Source organism: Chelonoidis abingdonii, chromosome 8 (genome assembly GCF_003597395.2).
Source record: "Chelonoidis abingdonii isolate Lonesome George chromosome 8, CheloAbing_2.0, whole genome shotgun sequence".
Taxonomy (NCBI): Eukaryota; Metazoa; Chordata; order Testudines; family Testudinidae; genus Chelonoidis; species Chelonoidis abingdonii.
Window position 1 is genome coordinate 9314645 of NC_133776.1, and position 14418 is coordinate 9329062.

The 14418-nt window shown below is 42.4% G+C and overlaps 1 protein-coding gene and 5 non-coding genes across 8 annotated transcripts; all 6 read left to right on the forward strand.

Moving 5' to 3' along the window:
• Window positions 1-294: 294 nt before the first annotated feature.
• EIF4A2 (eukaryotic translation initiation factor 4A2) lies at window positions 295-8894 on the forward strand. 3 transcript variants are annotated; one of them, XR_004376944.2, is made up of 12 exons: window positions 310-417; window positions 1472-1517; window positions 1606-1738; window positions 2025-2164; window positions 3528-3696; window positions 4134-4243; window positions 4636-4779; window positions 5214-5351; window positions 5732-5821; window positions 6236-6315; window positions 7143-7250; window positions 8082-8172. XR_004376944.2 is itself a non-coding variant. In XM_032803831.2 (11 exons), exons 1-11 carry the CDS (start codon window positions 389-391, stop codon window positions 8224-8226), a joined length of 1224 nt encoding a protein of 407 aa, XP_032659722.1. In that variant the 5' UTR covers window positions 295-388; the 3' UTR covers window positions 8227-8894. The 3 variants fall into 3 exon arrangements, 1 of the variants encoding a protein (XP_032659722.1); XR_004376945.2 differs by having other exon boundaries at window positions 7143-7246; window positions 8082-8171; XM_032803831.2 differs by lacking the exon at window positions 7143-7250 and having other exon boundaries at window positions 295-417; window positions 8082-8894.
• On the forward strand, window positions 1880-1947 carry LOC116838602 (small nucleolar RNA SNORD2). Its single transcript, XR_004376951.1, has one exon. It is a non-coding gene; the product is annotated as a small nucleolar RNA SNORD2 (small nucleolar RNA).
• LOC116838601 (small nucleolar RNA SNORD2) lies at window positions 3970-4040 on the forward strand. The gene has a single exon (XR_004376950.1). It is a non-coding gene; the product is annotated as a small nucleolar RNA SNORD2 (small nucleolar RNA).
• LOC116838604 (small nucleolar RNA SNORA63) lies at window positions 4293-4420 on the forward strand. The gene has a single exon (XR_004376953.1). It is a non-coding gene; the product is annotated as a small nucleolar RNA SNORA63 (small nucleolar RNA).
• Window positions 4838-5018, forward strand: LOC116838600 (small nucleolar RNA SNORA81). Its single transcript, XR_004376949.1, has one exon. It is a non-coding gene; the product is annotated as a small nucleolar RNA SNORA81 (small nucleolar RNA).
• LOC116838603 (small nucleolar RNA SNORA63) lies at window positions 5529-5656 on the forward strand. The gene has a single exon (XR_004376952.1). It is a non-coding gene; the product is annotated as a small nucleolar RNA SNORA63 (small nucleolar RNA).
• Window positions 8895-14418: the final 5524 nt, after the last annotated feature.

Genomic DNA, 14418 nt, shown 5'->3' on the forward strand with positions numbered 1-14418 from the left:
GTCAGGCATGGAAACCCCGTATGCGAATGGTGGGGGCACGAGCAGGAGAAGGAAGGCGCAGGACACTGTCGCATCACCAACTGCTGCAATATCCTTCCGCCTTCGCGGAACACAAAATAGTTCCAATCTCCGCCCGCTCTTCTGGCTCTGGCAGCCTTACGAAGCCCCACGGGAAATATCACACTCAGTTTGAATGGGGACATCCGTGACACGGGCGAGTCCTCAACGGGTCATATTTGTGGCTTAGACTGTGGAACCATATACAGATCCCTCCGCGGCGAAAGGCGGATCGAGTTCCGGCGGCTGCATGGGTATATAAGTCAGGCGCCGCGGAGGCGCTGCCTTTTCAGTTGAGGACAGAACAGAGGTGGGGGTTGGAGACCGGAACATGTCAGGTGGTTCCACGGATTATAGCAGGTATTGGGGGCTGACAGGTGGGGGACTAGTCGGGGCCTTCGTGGCTTTTTTTTTCTCTTGAGGCGATTTTAAAAGGCAGAGAGATTAACGCAGGATGAGGTGGGGCGTGTGATGCTGGCTCTTTGCCGTTGATGGGAAATACCATCCCCGGTGGTCCCGTCTAGATGTCTCCTGGTAGGCACGTTCTTCCCGCAGTTTGTCCGTTTCGGGGACCCATTCCCCGTGCGGCCCAGCATGATTTAGCTCCGAGAGGAGCCGGCCATGACGCTTCAACTTTGAACCCCGCCCCCCTCCCCCGGTGTCCCGTTGGTTCACTCCGGCGTTTCATGGGCCCGGCTTCGGGCGAGTCCATTTTCACGCAGAGCGGGAGGAGCTCGGCGCTCAAGGCGATTGTCGGGCGCGTTCCTGCGCCTGCTTGGCGTATCCGATTTGCGCAATCCCAGGGGTGGAGCTCTCGCGAGAGTTCGCTCGACCGGGCTGAGGCGGGAGGGGCGGCACATAGAAGCCGGAGAAAACCCTTCTCTCCTGGCGCCACAGACGAGGTGGTCCACAGAGGGCAGCTCTTTTGCCTTCTCGCCGGCGGGGGCTACAGCGCCTAGCCGACAACGCTCTTAGGGCAGGTTTTTTCGCTGCCCCCGGAGTGCTGCATGCTGGGAACTGTGGTCTCTGCCCTGCGCCTGTTGTGGCGGAGGCGGTGCGGCCTGTTGAGGCCTGCTGTCTGCCTTGCTGCGGGGAAGCGTGCTGTGCTGCTATAGTTTGCTCTGGGGGTCGCTGCAGGGTAGAGGTCTTTTGCTGATCTTACCCTGTGGCTTAGGGGTTATGAATGGTGACTGAGCCTGGCACAGAAAGTTGGAGTAATGGCATCCGTGCTAATGAGGAGGGGAGACTAGTTCTCATGCTGGGAAAATACCAAAGCATTTTCTAGAGTAATCCATCACGGGTTCAAGTTCCAGTTTGTTGTGGGCAGCGCTAATGCTATCGAAGATACTGAGGTCTTGTTCTTCGTGCAAATTGTTAGTTGCAGTGTTAACAGCCTGCTTTTTCTTGGCAACAGAGACCATGGCGGCCCAGAGGGAATGGACCCTGATGGTATCATTGAGGTGAGCAACTGCATAATACCCTTTAGACTCAAATCAAATATGGAGGTAGGTAATCTGTGTAGTAATCTTTTTGTTTCTTTCCTTACAGAGCAATTGGAATGAAATTGTTGACAATTTTGATGATATGAATTTAAAAGAATCCCTTCTCAGGGGTATTTATGCTTATGGTTTTGAGAAACCTTCAGCTATTCAACAGAGAGCTATTATTCCATGTATCAAAGGTAGGCAAGCACAAAAGTCTACTGCATCTGTCTGCTAATGGTGACAAGACAAGTTAACTAGAAAAGAGAACTTTTTAAGTGTATGTACTATAGTTATTTTAAGTGTGGTGGTGATACTTACTTTATAACCCTTGCTTGAACAAGTGAGATGATATACCATCTTTCAGGACTGACCTGAAATGGAGAGAGCTCTTAATTGCTGAGCACTTATTTCAAAAGGAATAGAATTAAACTAAATATGAATAACTTGTGTGGGAGCAGTAAATATATATCCTACTTTTTTTAGGGTATGATGTGATTGCTCAAGCTCAGTCAGGTACTGGCAAGACAGCCACATTTGCTATTTCCATCCTGCAGCAATTGGAGATTGATCTCAAGGAGACCCAAGCACTAGTATTGGCCCCTACCAGAGAACTGGCTCAACAGGTATTGATAGTGTAGTTAAAAAAAGCTGCTTGCACATTGCATAGGTTTCAGGTTTCACAACTGTGTAGGACAGTTAACAGACTTTTCAAAGGGGTCTGTAACTAATATCCATTCAGAATCCTTGTCATGTTGAGTGTAATGGGGAAACAGAATAGCTTCTGTTTTAGGTTTTCCCTGCCCACATAAAGGGAGTTCAGATGTGACTTGTTTGGAGGTGATGCTGGGATAAGGGGCAGGTAACAGCTGATATGCTGTGTAGTTCTGAAAGGGCATCTCCCAGCAAATGGTGAAATCTTAAATGAAATATTAAAACAGTATGTTCTGAGTGGGGGGAAAAATGCACTTTTGAAAACAACTCAAACTTGTGTGCAGTTGTGCAACATGAAAACTGCAGTGCACATGTGATCAGTTCATTGTCTTGTGGTGTATTTATCTGACCCATGCTATGTTGCATGTTTACATTATCTCAAAGTTTCTGTACTTTTTTCTCCTTAAAATGAAGCTGCAGACTACATTAAATCCTGTACTGTTAAAGTGGCTCTAAGAATCCTTTGATTTAAGGTTTAATGTGGTACATAAGTGTAGGTACCAGACTTATAAAATGTTTTTTGCAATTTGGTTTTGTACTATATAAAATTTGCTTAGCACTCAAGTGAGAATGTTTACTTCCTCAGACCAAAGATTAGAGTCAACTGTGCTTGGAGGTAGTTGTCCAAATATGATACCTTTTGGAATCTAGAAAAAATTGTGGTATCGGATCAGTTAGTTTTACTAATTCTATACTCTCAGTGAAGGCAGCACCAAAGTGAGACTTCACTGGGAACAGAATTGGACATTTTTTCAGGTGATGCTACATACATCCTTTGGCCTTACCGCTGAAGATATTTGATTCTTGCCTAATAAATCTGAGTTTACTGCATAGTTGTGTACTCTGCCTGCCTGACAACAAAATGTCATAACTTATTTGCAAGCTGTTCTAGTGCACAACACCAGTGATAGTTTTCTCAACTCTGCTGACACTTTGCAGTTTGGCCTCTGAAGGGAAAATTCCTTAAGATACCTTGAGGGAAAGATCTAGGTTTCATTTGATAATAGGACTGACTCTTCTGTTGGTAAGAAAAGAACTAGCTTAAATAAATCAACCCAAGAAATTACCATGTTGATGCCATTGGTGGGTTTTGTTCTTAGTGACTAATTTAAATTTGGGGGAGATTAGCAGCAACTTTGACCCAGTTTCCATACCAGACAAGTGCATGGTCCTTGTTCAGAACTGAATAGTGATTATAGAAATTCGTGTTTTGGAACTTAACTGGATTATTTTAAAAACGTACTGGAAGTACTGACTTAAGGATTTTTATTTTAGATACAAAAGGTAATTTTGGCTCTTGGAGACTATATGGGTGCAACTTGCCATGCTTGTATTGGTGGCACAAATGTTCGTAATGAGATGCAGAAGCTTCAGGCTGAGGCTCCACACATTGTGGTTGGAACTCCAGGTCGGGTGTTTGATATGTTAAACAGACGATATCTTTGTAAGTACTGAATTTAGTTTCACTACTTTAGCAACCAGTATATTCACATGTGGAAGCTGCTTGATAGTTTCGATTGACAATGCAGAAAGCAGGCTTAGTAATTTCTGGGGTTCAACTTTCCAAGTAAATAATTGTGGAAGAAATGAATATTAAATGCAATAGATATACCTGAACATTACATTTAAAAATATTATTGTTCAGCAGTTGGAGAAGTTAAGAATGTTTAAAACTTTGCATTAGATACATAACTTACAGCATGTGAAACTTAAAGGGGAGTGAAGTGATGTTTTACCATCTTTCGGGACTGACTTAAAAATGATGATAAAAGTTTATACTGATCACTCATATGAAGGAAGAGGTGGTGATTCACAGCCATTTCAGATGCACTAAACAGTCTCCTTAGCATGCTTTATGAAACACTTCTCCCTTTCTCCTAGCACCTAAATGGATCAAGATGTTTGTCTTGGATGAAGCAGATGAAATGTTGAGCCGTGGATTTAAAGATCAAATTTATGAAATTTTTCAAAAGTTAAGCACAAATATTCAGGTAAAATCAGAATTTAGTTATAACTAAGATGAACAGCTTGTGTTAAGAAATGCAGGATAAGTTACAATGTAGCTGTCAAGTGCTGTATTGTCGTTCCCCCTGCTCAAATAAATTGTGTCATACTATCCCTGACTGCCTCGATTCCCACAGTAGACAGGGACGCTTGGTCTCGTACATGTAATCTGTCTTCACTTAACCATGTTAGATTAATTTCAGTGTTAATCAGTTGAGAATCATATTTAACTATGGTTTCTGCTTTTGAGTGCTCACTGCAAAAAGTGCTCTCTTGGATGTTGGTGGTGTTACTCATTTAGGGTTAGTACAGTACCTCTGAATATTGGTGATTTACAATTTTAGAAGCATTTCTTCTCAGTTTGTACTGTATCTCTTAGGTTGTATTGCTGTCAGCCACCATGCCAATGGATGTGTTGGAAGTGACCAAAAAGTTCATGAGAGATCCCATACGTATTCTGGTGAAAAAAGAAGAATTGACCCTTGAGGGTATCAAACAATTCTATATTAATGTTGAAAGAGAGGTAGGTGCTGACTTTATTTCCTTTGGCTAGAAGTATTTAGAAGATCTCTTGTTTTTCCACCTTCTTGTTCAAGCACTGTGCTAAAATTACAGAAACCAGGGCTGAGCCTTGGTTTTTGTAGTAATGCTAGCAGAGTACACATAAGAAGAAGAATAAATGTGCACTAGATCCAAAATGACTTGGGTGGACCTCTTTCTTAATGTCCAGTGTCCTATGTCTTAGGGTATGGTGCAATAATCTATGTGGAAACTTGCACACATGCTTATTTTTCATGTTGTACCTACATAATTCTATATACTGAAATGTTAATTTGATGATGGGGTTTTCTGTAGTTCTTGCCCTGCCATATTAAGATATTTTACTTATTAACTCGTTTAGCTAATACAAATTTAATTACCTGGCACTTTTTTCCTAAATAAATTTCATATGTTTAGGAATGGAAGCTGGACACTCTCTGTGACTTGTATGAGACACTGACCATTACACAAGCTGTTATTTTCCTGAATACAAGAAGAAAAGTGGATTGGCTTACAGAGAAAATGCATGCGAGGGACTTCACGGTCTCTGCTCTGGTGAGAGTTGATGCTTCATTTTATCTAAGACATCTCATGCTTGTGATCTTGTAGGACTGATTTAAATACATTAATCTCCATTTCACTTGTGCAATGATAGACACTTTAGTAGGAATGATTCTAACAGATTCAGAAACTCTAGTTCTAGGCACCAAAACTGGGGCTCTTTAAAGTGAGAAGCAGGTTAAGTTACAATGTAGCTGTGAAGTGCTGTGTTGTCGTTCCCCCTGCTCAAAGCAAAATGTTTCATACTATCCCTGCCTGCCTTGATCCCATAGCAGATGGGGACGCTTGGTCTCATACACATTTTAAAATAAGAAATAGATTTTTCTGTTCTGGAATACTGAGATTGTAAAAGTTCTTATTTTTGATTTCTCCAGCATGGTGACATGGACCAGAAGGAACGAGATGTTATCATGAGAGAGTTTAGATCAGGATCAAGCCGTGTCTTGATCACTACTGACTTGTTGGTAACTATCCCAATCATCTTAGCATATGCGCAATGTGCTTCAGGTGGCACATGACCAGAATTCATCACCAAATTTGTCCATTGGTTGGATCATTAGCTTCCCCAGCTTGGGCTGGGTACTGATGGGAGTGCAATGTGAACACTGATCCATGCCCCCAAACATCTCAATTACCTTAATACTGCACCTCCCCAGTGTTTTAGTTTAGCACGTTCACACTTGCTGCCAAAAGCTTCTTGACTTGGTGAAGGTTACTGTAACCGAACCACTGAAGCTCTTGGAAGAGTAAAGACTACACTCCACTATGGGCTGCACGGTTGTAGTTCATCACTATAATGTGGTCAACAAAATAAGGAGTAAATTTCTTACTCTAATATGTATGGGCTTGTATTAAAGAATCTCTGCATTGGCTTCCAGGCTCGTGGCATTGATGTGCAACAGGTTTCATTGGTTATAAATTACGACCTGCCGACCAATCGTGAAAACTACATTCACAGGTTAGTTGCTGCAGTGTTATGTCAGTGAATGTTTCTCCTAATTTCACTGCTTCAGACTAAATCACAAGAACTTGCATCCTATTTTTTCTACATATTTCTATCTGTATAACTTGGACAAACCCACCCACTGCTCTGGGTTTTCTTAGTCCACTCAGTGGGGCTGTGGGGGATGGGGGTCTGGAATAGTGTGTATCCAACCATACCAGGAAGGGCATACCTATCTAAAATATTGAACACTAAGCACTGACTGGTACAGTTGTTTCCATAACATTTCTGAAATGGGGGAGGGGCAGAGCTTCTTGGTTAGTCAATGAAACAAAGCAGTGGGAAAACTTAGATGTCTTAGTCTGTCTTAGCATTGTTGCCTGATCCATTCATTGCTGAGATGTAGTCCAGTTGGCATCTGCTGCTGAATTAGTATCTTCTGCACTATATCTTGTGGAGCTTCAGAAACTGCAAAAAATAGTTTCTAACTGCAGTGTTCATGCCAAGTCTAGTTACTGATTTGTCCACCACATCTTACTGCTTTAGGCCATAGCTCATTTTTCCTGGATTGCTGCTGCTGTTCACTTAGTAGGCTTCCATATTGTTAGGCTGGGATAGTAAGAATGTGTTGACTTCCTGAGAGGTCCAATTGCGCTGTTTTTGTGCCTTCATTGTTTGTTCTTGGTGATTCCTCTTACGGTGGGATTCTTTCTTCTGTGGTGGTTTTTTCCTTCCTGGTAGCAATTTCAGTTTTGTTTCCCTAGCTCTAGTTAAATACTTCTAGTGGTTTTGTCCTTAAATTAAGTAAATTGTACTCTATTACTTGATGTAAAAAAATACAGGAGTCGGTAGCAGCAGTTGATGACACAAGATGGTGCTCAGAAACGGCGTTGACCTAATTTAGGACGTGGATTCGTAAGCGGCACGCTGTTTGAATAAAGAGCGAGTTGGTATTTATATACTTGTTTTTTATTTTGTCATGATTATTCACTTTTTTGTCGTGTATTTTAGCTCTTACAGAAAAGGTGTTTCACATTGTCCAGTTTTCCATGAAGGAAGCAGAACTGTTGGTGGGCTGTCAACTCACTAAAACTAATGTGGTGTAATCTGTCTCTTACCTAAAACACTTATACAAAAGCAGTGATTTTTAGCTTTATATTGAATCTTGTCTTGGGTTTCCTTGTCAAACTGATAAGTTTTCCCACTGAAAACAGCATCTTAAATACAAATATTTGTTTTCACAGTGAAATATGAACATTTACTGTTCTGCATTACAGAATGTAATTGGAATACATCTGTTGCTGACTTGAATATTTTAGCATTCTTGAACATTTACCTGTGCACTAGGCTGACCAAGGTCTCTGCCCATGCTTGGGAAATGAATGAGGGTGGCTGGATGTGTAAGTTTCATTGCTAGCCATTCTCAAAGGTGCAAGAGTGGGAGGGTTGAAATGACCTTGCACTTCATATCACAACACCAAAAAGAGCTACACTGAAATTATTTTGCAGCCAAAACAGTAATCTTTCTCTACTGCTGTCTACAGGTTGGATATTTCTTAAGGTTGGCACTAACAGCTAATTTTCTTGGCAAAATACCACTTTTGACTAGCATCTAGTACTGTAAATAAGGATAAACTGGCCTTTGGCAAATAAGGCCAGAAGAGACCATAGTGATCATCTAGTCTGATGTCCTGTATAATACTGGCCATAATGTCTCACCCTCCCCTAGGAATTTGAATCTTTTAGAAAAATGTTTTTTAAATGTTTTCTGTTCTGTGCAGAATTGGACGAGGTGGTCGTTTTGGCAGGAAAGGGGTGGCTATAAACTTTGTTACCGAGGAGGACAAAAGAATTCTTCGGGATATTGAGACTTTCTACAATACTACAGTGGAGGAGATGCCTATGAATGTGGCTGATCTCATTTAATCCCTGGGGTGAGAGCTTTTCTGAATGCAGTGCTCGCTGTTGCTGAATAGGCAATTCACAACGTGCATTGTGCTTCTTTCTTTGGGGATATAGTGAATTTTGTCTCAATGCTCATAACGGATCCGAAATACAGATATTTTTTTTGATCAGCGAAGCGACATTTTTGTCGTGAGTTCTTGTGGTGAAAGCCATTGGCTTTATCCACTTTAGGGTTAGACTGTTGGGGTTGGGTGGAAAGTCATGGGGTCTGTACATTTTTTCTTAAATTTATTTCCTAGTTCAGTAGAAGTGGTTGTATTAGATGTTCTTTATCATTTAATAATTTACTTATGGACTAAAAGATATAAGTGCTGTATAAAGTCAGCCAATTATGTTAAACTAGCATACCTTCCTTTATTGTATGTTTTTTACTTATACTTTAGATTGAATTGGAAAGGCCTTTAAAAATATATATAAACTTTTTATATAGAGTATTCAAATGCATTTTTGTTTATGTATTTATTCAATAAAATATTTAATTAGTGGTAAGTGTGATCTGGACCCTGTTAAGCCCCAGCAAGCAAGCAATCATACTCTTGTCTTAGATAGGGTTAAACCCAGTAAAATTGCCATATTGCACATGTCTTAATGAAGTTTGAATGTTCAATAAAAAAAAACTTCTATATTCACTTAAAGTGTAAAAGTTTTTTTGACCGACTGTCTTTCTTTGAGTGGAGGTAACATTTCATTTTGATCAGACTACCAGTGTTACACTAATCTTATTTCTTCTCCAAGCTTGGCATTTGAGTATAAGCACCAGTACTGCTTGTCATGACCATTCTTTCTGCTGCTAGTAGAGAGGGCTCCATAATCACTTACTAGTAAAGAAGTGAAACTACAGCTCTGCCACTAGCCCATGAACAGTTAAGCCAATAACTAGCCTGCAGGCCCAGCTCAACTATAGCCCAGGGGCAGCTCCTTGTCAATGGTGTCTGGACTACTGTCTCACTAAAGTAGCTAGGCATCCCATAGAGCGACTTTTTTCACTGGTGAAGAGCTCCACTGCTAACTGCATGGGGCAGGGAGGGGAAAGCTTAGGACACTGGTCCTCAAACTTTTGTACTAGTGTGACCTCTTTCACACAGCAATCCTCTGCATGCAACCCCCCTATACATTAAAAACTTTTTAAAATATATTTAACGCCATTATATGCTGGAGGCAAAGTAGGGTTTGGGGTGGAGGCTGACAGCTTGTGAACCCCTGGCTTAGGACTTACCTACAAGCAATTTCTACATTTATGCTAAATAGCTTGTGTGGGTACAGCTTTTAGTCTGATTTCTATATCTTGTAATAGGCATCTGTTAACTATAGGGCTTTGCACAGGTGCAGCTACAATGTAAAACACAGGTACTTAAAAAGCTAGTCCAGGCAAGCTCTTGTGGTTTTTAACCTTTTTTTATTCATGGACCTCTAAAAAAAAAAAATTGGAAATGGAGGTGCAGAGCCCTTTGGCTATCTTAGACAGTCTGGCTCCCAGGTTGTAAACCAGGGGTCTATGGTAATGACAACTTTGGGTTGTGATGGAGCTGCTAGAGCTGGTGTTAGATTTGTTGGGGCCAAAACTTGAGGGCTGGCAGGGCTCAGGATTATAAGTGGCAGCTGGGTGTGAGCTTCAGTCCCCACACCTGTCTTACATGAATGTTGCTTAAGAGGCATTGAAAACTAGCTCCTAACTCACTCTTCCCACTGCACTACACAGTCAAATGACTCTGCCTGAGCAGTCAGTACACAAGAAGGTTATGGGAATCCTATTCCTTGCTGCAGGGATAGTGACAATTTCTAGTCAAATTTTTTTTATGAAAACAAAGTTGTTAGGATGACCAGTAGGGGACAATGCCAATCTGTGGCATTAGGGTGTTACAGCCTCAAGTCCCCTCAAAAAGCTGTGGGCTGCTTCTGATTGAACTTGTAACTTACTCTCCAACTGCTAATAGAAGCAGGGAGTAACATAGGCCCCTTGGCTATAGAACTCTCCAGGCAAGGGGAGAAGCTGCAGACCCAGGCATGTGGACATTGAACTTGCAAGTGCAGCAGTGATTAGCTGCTAGCTTTAACCCTTTCCACCTGTAACACAGTTTTACTCCCTACCACTTTCCCTCAGTATAAGCCACACCAAAAACAAGTCAACTAATAGTTGCTACAATCACTTTGTTTATGCTGCTTGTCATACCCCTTTCCATTCTCCTGTATAAGCTCTTCAGGGCCTAGGGCCCCATTCTTTATATTACCACACTGGACTGCTCAGTTTGTCTTACTGGAGACAGACTATCCTTTAGCCACCCAAGAATTGTAATTCTTCCTACTATCTTTACACCTACTATTTGATATGTTCTCAGTTAGGCTTCATTAGCCAAAATACCCTGAAAGAGGATGAGGCAGCAACTTACTGGACCAACTTCTGTTTGTGAGATCAAAAGCTTGTCTCACCAAGAGCCCAGTGTCATAAACAGATAGCTAAGGGTTAATGGTTCTTTTACCTGTAAAGGGTTAACAAAGGGAACCAAACACCTGACCAGAGGACCAATCAGGAAACCAGATTTTTCAAAGCTCAGGGAGAGAATTTTTGGGTGTGTTCTTTGTCTTGTTTCTAGTGCTCTTGGCTCTGAGAGAGGATCTCTCTACCTTCAGGCTTTCTAATCTGTTTCCCAGTTGTAAGTACAGGTATAAGACAATATAGATTTTTATATTGTTTTTGTATTTACATGTGGGTATTTTGCTGAAATGTTTTAAATTGTATTTCTTTTTGGATAAGGCTGTTTATTCAGTTTGTTTTCTTTTAAGCAAATGATCCTGTACATTGTCACCTTGATACAGAGACCATTTTTATGTCTTTTTCTTTCTTTTTATATAAAGCTTTCTTTTTAAAACTTGTTAGATTTTCTTTTCTAGTTGAGGCTCAAAGGGATAGGAATCTCTGTGCTAGGATTAGTGTCTCTCTCAGGGAAAGACTGGGAGGGGGGAAGGTGAATTGTCCTCTCTGTTTTGTAATTCAAGGAGTTTAAGTACAGTAATCTTCCAGGGTAACCCAGCGAGGGGAGCCATGGAGGAGGGTAAAGAGGGGGAAGGGAAGTGGGTTATTTCCCTTTGTTGTGAGACTCAGGGCATCTGAGTCTTGGGGTCCCCCAGGGAAGGTTTTGGGGAGACCAGAGTGAGCCAAACACTGAAATTTTTGGCTGGTGGCAGCGCTATCAGATCTAAGCTGGTAATTAAGCTTGGAGGGTTCATGCTAGCATCTTATTTTCTGGACTCTAAGGTTCAGATCTGAGTAGGAATGCTATGACGCCCAGACCTGTAGAAGATCTCTATAACCTCACAAGCACATCTCATCAGAAAAGTTGATCCAGTAAGATATTACCTCAACCATTCTGGGACCAGCACAGCTAAAACACTGTATCTGATTCTTTGACCATGGGATGGTGTTCCAATGAGTGCTAGGCAGAGACAGGCTCCATTTAATGAAAAGAGGGAAGAGCATCTTTGCAAGCAGGCTGGCTAACCTAGTGATGAGGGTTTTAAACTAGGTTCAGCAGGGGAAGATGAAAGCCCTAAGGTAAGTGGGATGCCAGGAGGAAGCACACACAGGAGAGTGCAAGAAGGGAGGATGTGCTGTTCATCCTCCTTTTGCAGTGTGAGGCAGGAAGTTATCGTAAGTGCCTCTATAGACAAATGCAAGAAGCCTGGGAAACAAGCAGCGAGAACTGGAAGTCCTGGCATAGTCAAGAAATTGTGATTCAGATAACAGAGACCTGGTCAAATAAATCACATGACTGGAGTACTGTCCTGGATGGATATAAACTGTTCAGGAAGGACAGACAGGGCAGACAAGGTGGAGGAGTTGCATTGTATGTAAGAGCAGTCATACTGCTCAGAGCTTCAGTATGAAACTGCAGAAAAACCTGAGCATCTCTGGATTAAGTTTAGAAGCGTGAGCAACAAGGGTGATGTCCTGGTGGGAGTCTGCTATAGATCACCAGACCTGGGAGATGAGGTGAACGAGGTTTTCTTCCGGCATCTAAAAAGTTACTAGATCACAGGCCCTGGTTCTCATAGGGGACTTCAATCACTCCGATATCTGCTGGGAGAGCACTACAATAGTGCACAGACAATCCAGGAAGTTTTTGGAAAGTGTAGGGGACAACTTCCTGGTGCAAGTGCTGGAGGAACTAGGGGCAGAGCTCTTCTTGACCTGCTGCTGACAAACACGGAAGAATTAATAGGGGAAACAAAAGTGGATGAGAACCTGGGAGGCAGTGACCATGAGATGGTTGAATTCAGGATCCTGACACAAAGAAGAAAGGAGAGCAGCAAAATACAGATCCTGGACTTCAGAAAAGCAGATTTTGACTCCCTCACGGAACTGATGGGCAGGGTCCCCTGGGAGAATAACATGAGGGGGAAAGGAGTCCAAGAGAGCTGGCTATATTTTAAAGAATCCTTATTGAGGTTGCAGGAACAAACCATCCCAATGTGTAGAAATGGCAGGCAGCAAGCTTAGCTTAACAGTGAAATCCTTGCTGATCTTAAACACAAAAAAAGCAGCTTACAAGTGGAAAATTGGATAAATGACCAGGGAGGAGTATAAAAATATTGTTCAGGCATGCAGGACTGAAATCAGGAAGGCCAAATCACACTTGGAGTTACAGCTAGAAAGAGACGTTAAGAGTAACAAGAAGGGTTTCTTCAGGTATGTTAACAAGTCAATGGAAGTGTGGGCCTCTTACTGAATGAGGGAGGCAACCTAGTGACAGAGGATGTGGAAAAAGCTAATGTACTCAATGCTTTTTTTGCCTGTCTTAACAAGGTCAGCTCCCAGCCTACACTGGGCAGCACAGCATGGAGAGGAGGTGACCAGCCCCCTGTGGAGAAAGAAGTGGTTCAGGACTATTTAGAAAAGCTGGACAAGCACAAGTCCATGGGGCTGATGCGCTGCATCCAAGGGTGCTAAAGAAATTAGTGGATGTGACTGCAGAACCATTGACCATTATCTTTGAAAACTCATGGCGATCAGGGGAAGGTCCCAGGTGACTGAAAAAAGGCTAATCTAGTGTCCATCTTTAAAAAAAGGGAAGGAGGAGGATCCAGGGATCTACAGGCTAGTCAGTCTCACCTCAGTCCCTGGAAAAATCATGGAGCAGGTCCTTAGGGAATTGATTCCCATGCACTTAGAGAAGAGGAAAGCGATCAGGAACTGTCAGCATGGTTTCACCAAGGGCAAGTCATGCCTGGCTAACCTAATTGCCTTCTATGAGGAGATAACTGGCTCTGTGGATGAGGGGAAAGTAGTGGATGTGTTATTCCTTGACTTTAGCAAAGCTTTTGATACAGTCTCCCACAGTATTTTTGCTGGCAAGTTAAAGAAGTATGGGCTGGATGATTGGACTAGAAGGTGGATAGAAAGCTGGCTAAATCATTAGGAAGTGATCAATGGCTCCATGTCTAGTTGGCATCAAGCAGAATGCCCCAGGGGTTGGTTTTGTTCAATACCTTCATTAATGATCTGGAGGGATGGCACCTGGACTTGCACTCTCAGCAAGTTTGCAGTTGACACTAAACTGGGAGAGTGGTAGATACACTGGAGGGTAGGGATAGGATACAGAGGGACTTAGACAAATTAGAGGATTTGCCAAAAGAAACTGATGAGTTCAACAAGGCAATGCAGAGTCCTGCACTTAGGACTGAAAGATATCCCATGCACTGCCAGACTAGGGAATCGAATGGCTAGGAGCAGTTCTGCAGAAAAGAACCTAGGGGTTACAGTGGACAAGAAACTGGGTATGAGTAACAGTGTGCCCTTGCTGGCAAGAAGGCTAACAGCATTTTGAGCTGGTGTAAGTAGGAACATTGCCAGCAGCTCAAGGGATGTGATCATTCCCCTCTATTCGACGTTGGTGAGGCCTCATCTGGAGTACTGTGTCCAGTTTTGGGCCCTACACTACAAGGAGGATGTGAAAGAATTGGGAAGAGTCCAGCAGAGGGCAACAAAAATTATTAGAGAGCTGGAGCACATGATTTATGAGGAGGCTGAGGGAACTGGTATTGTTTAGTCTGCAGAAGAGAAGAATGAGGGGGATTTCATAGCTGCTTTCAACTACGTGAAAGGGGGTTCCAAAGAGGATGGATCTAGACTGTTCTCAGTGGTAGCAGCTGATGTAA

Bases quoted from the DNA above. Each gene is read 5' to 3' on its own strand.
- EIF4A2 (XM_032803831.2), top strand. From the start codon at position 389: ATGTCAGGTGGTTCCACGGATTATAGCAG. The intron at 5,352-5,731 runs GTGAGAGTTGAT...TGATTTCTCCAG, and splicing joins ACTTCACGGTCTCTGCTCTG to CATGGTGACATGGACCAGAA. The intron at 5,822-6,235 runs GTAACTATCCCA...ATTGGCTTCCAG, and splicing joins TGATCACTACTGACTTGTTG to GCTCGTGGCATTGATGTGCA.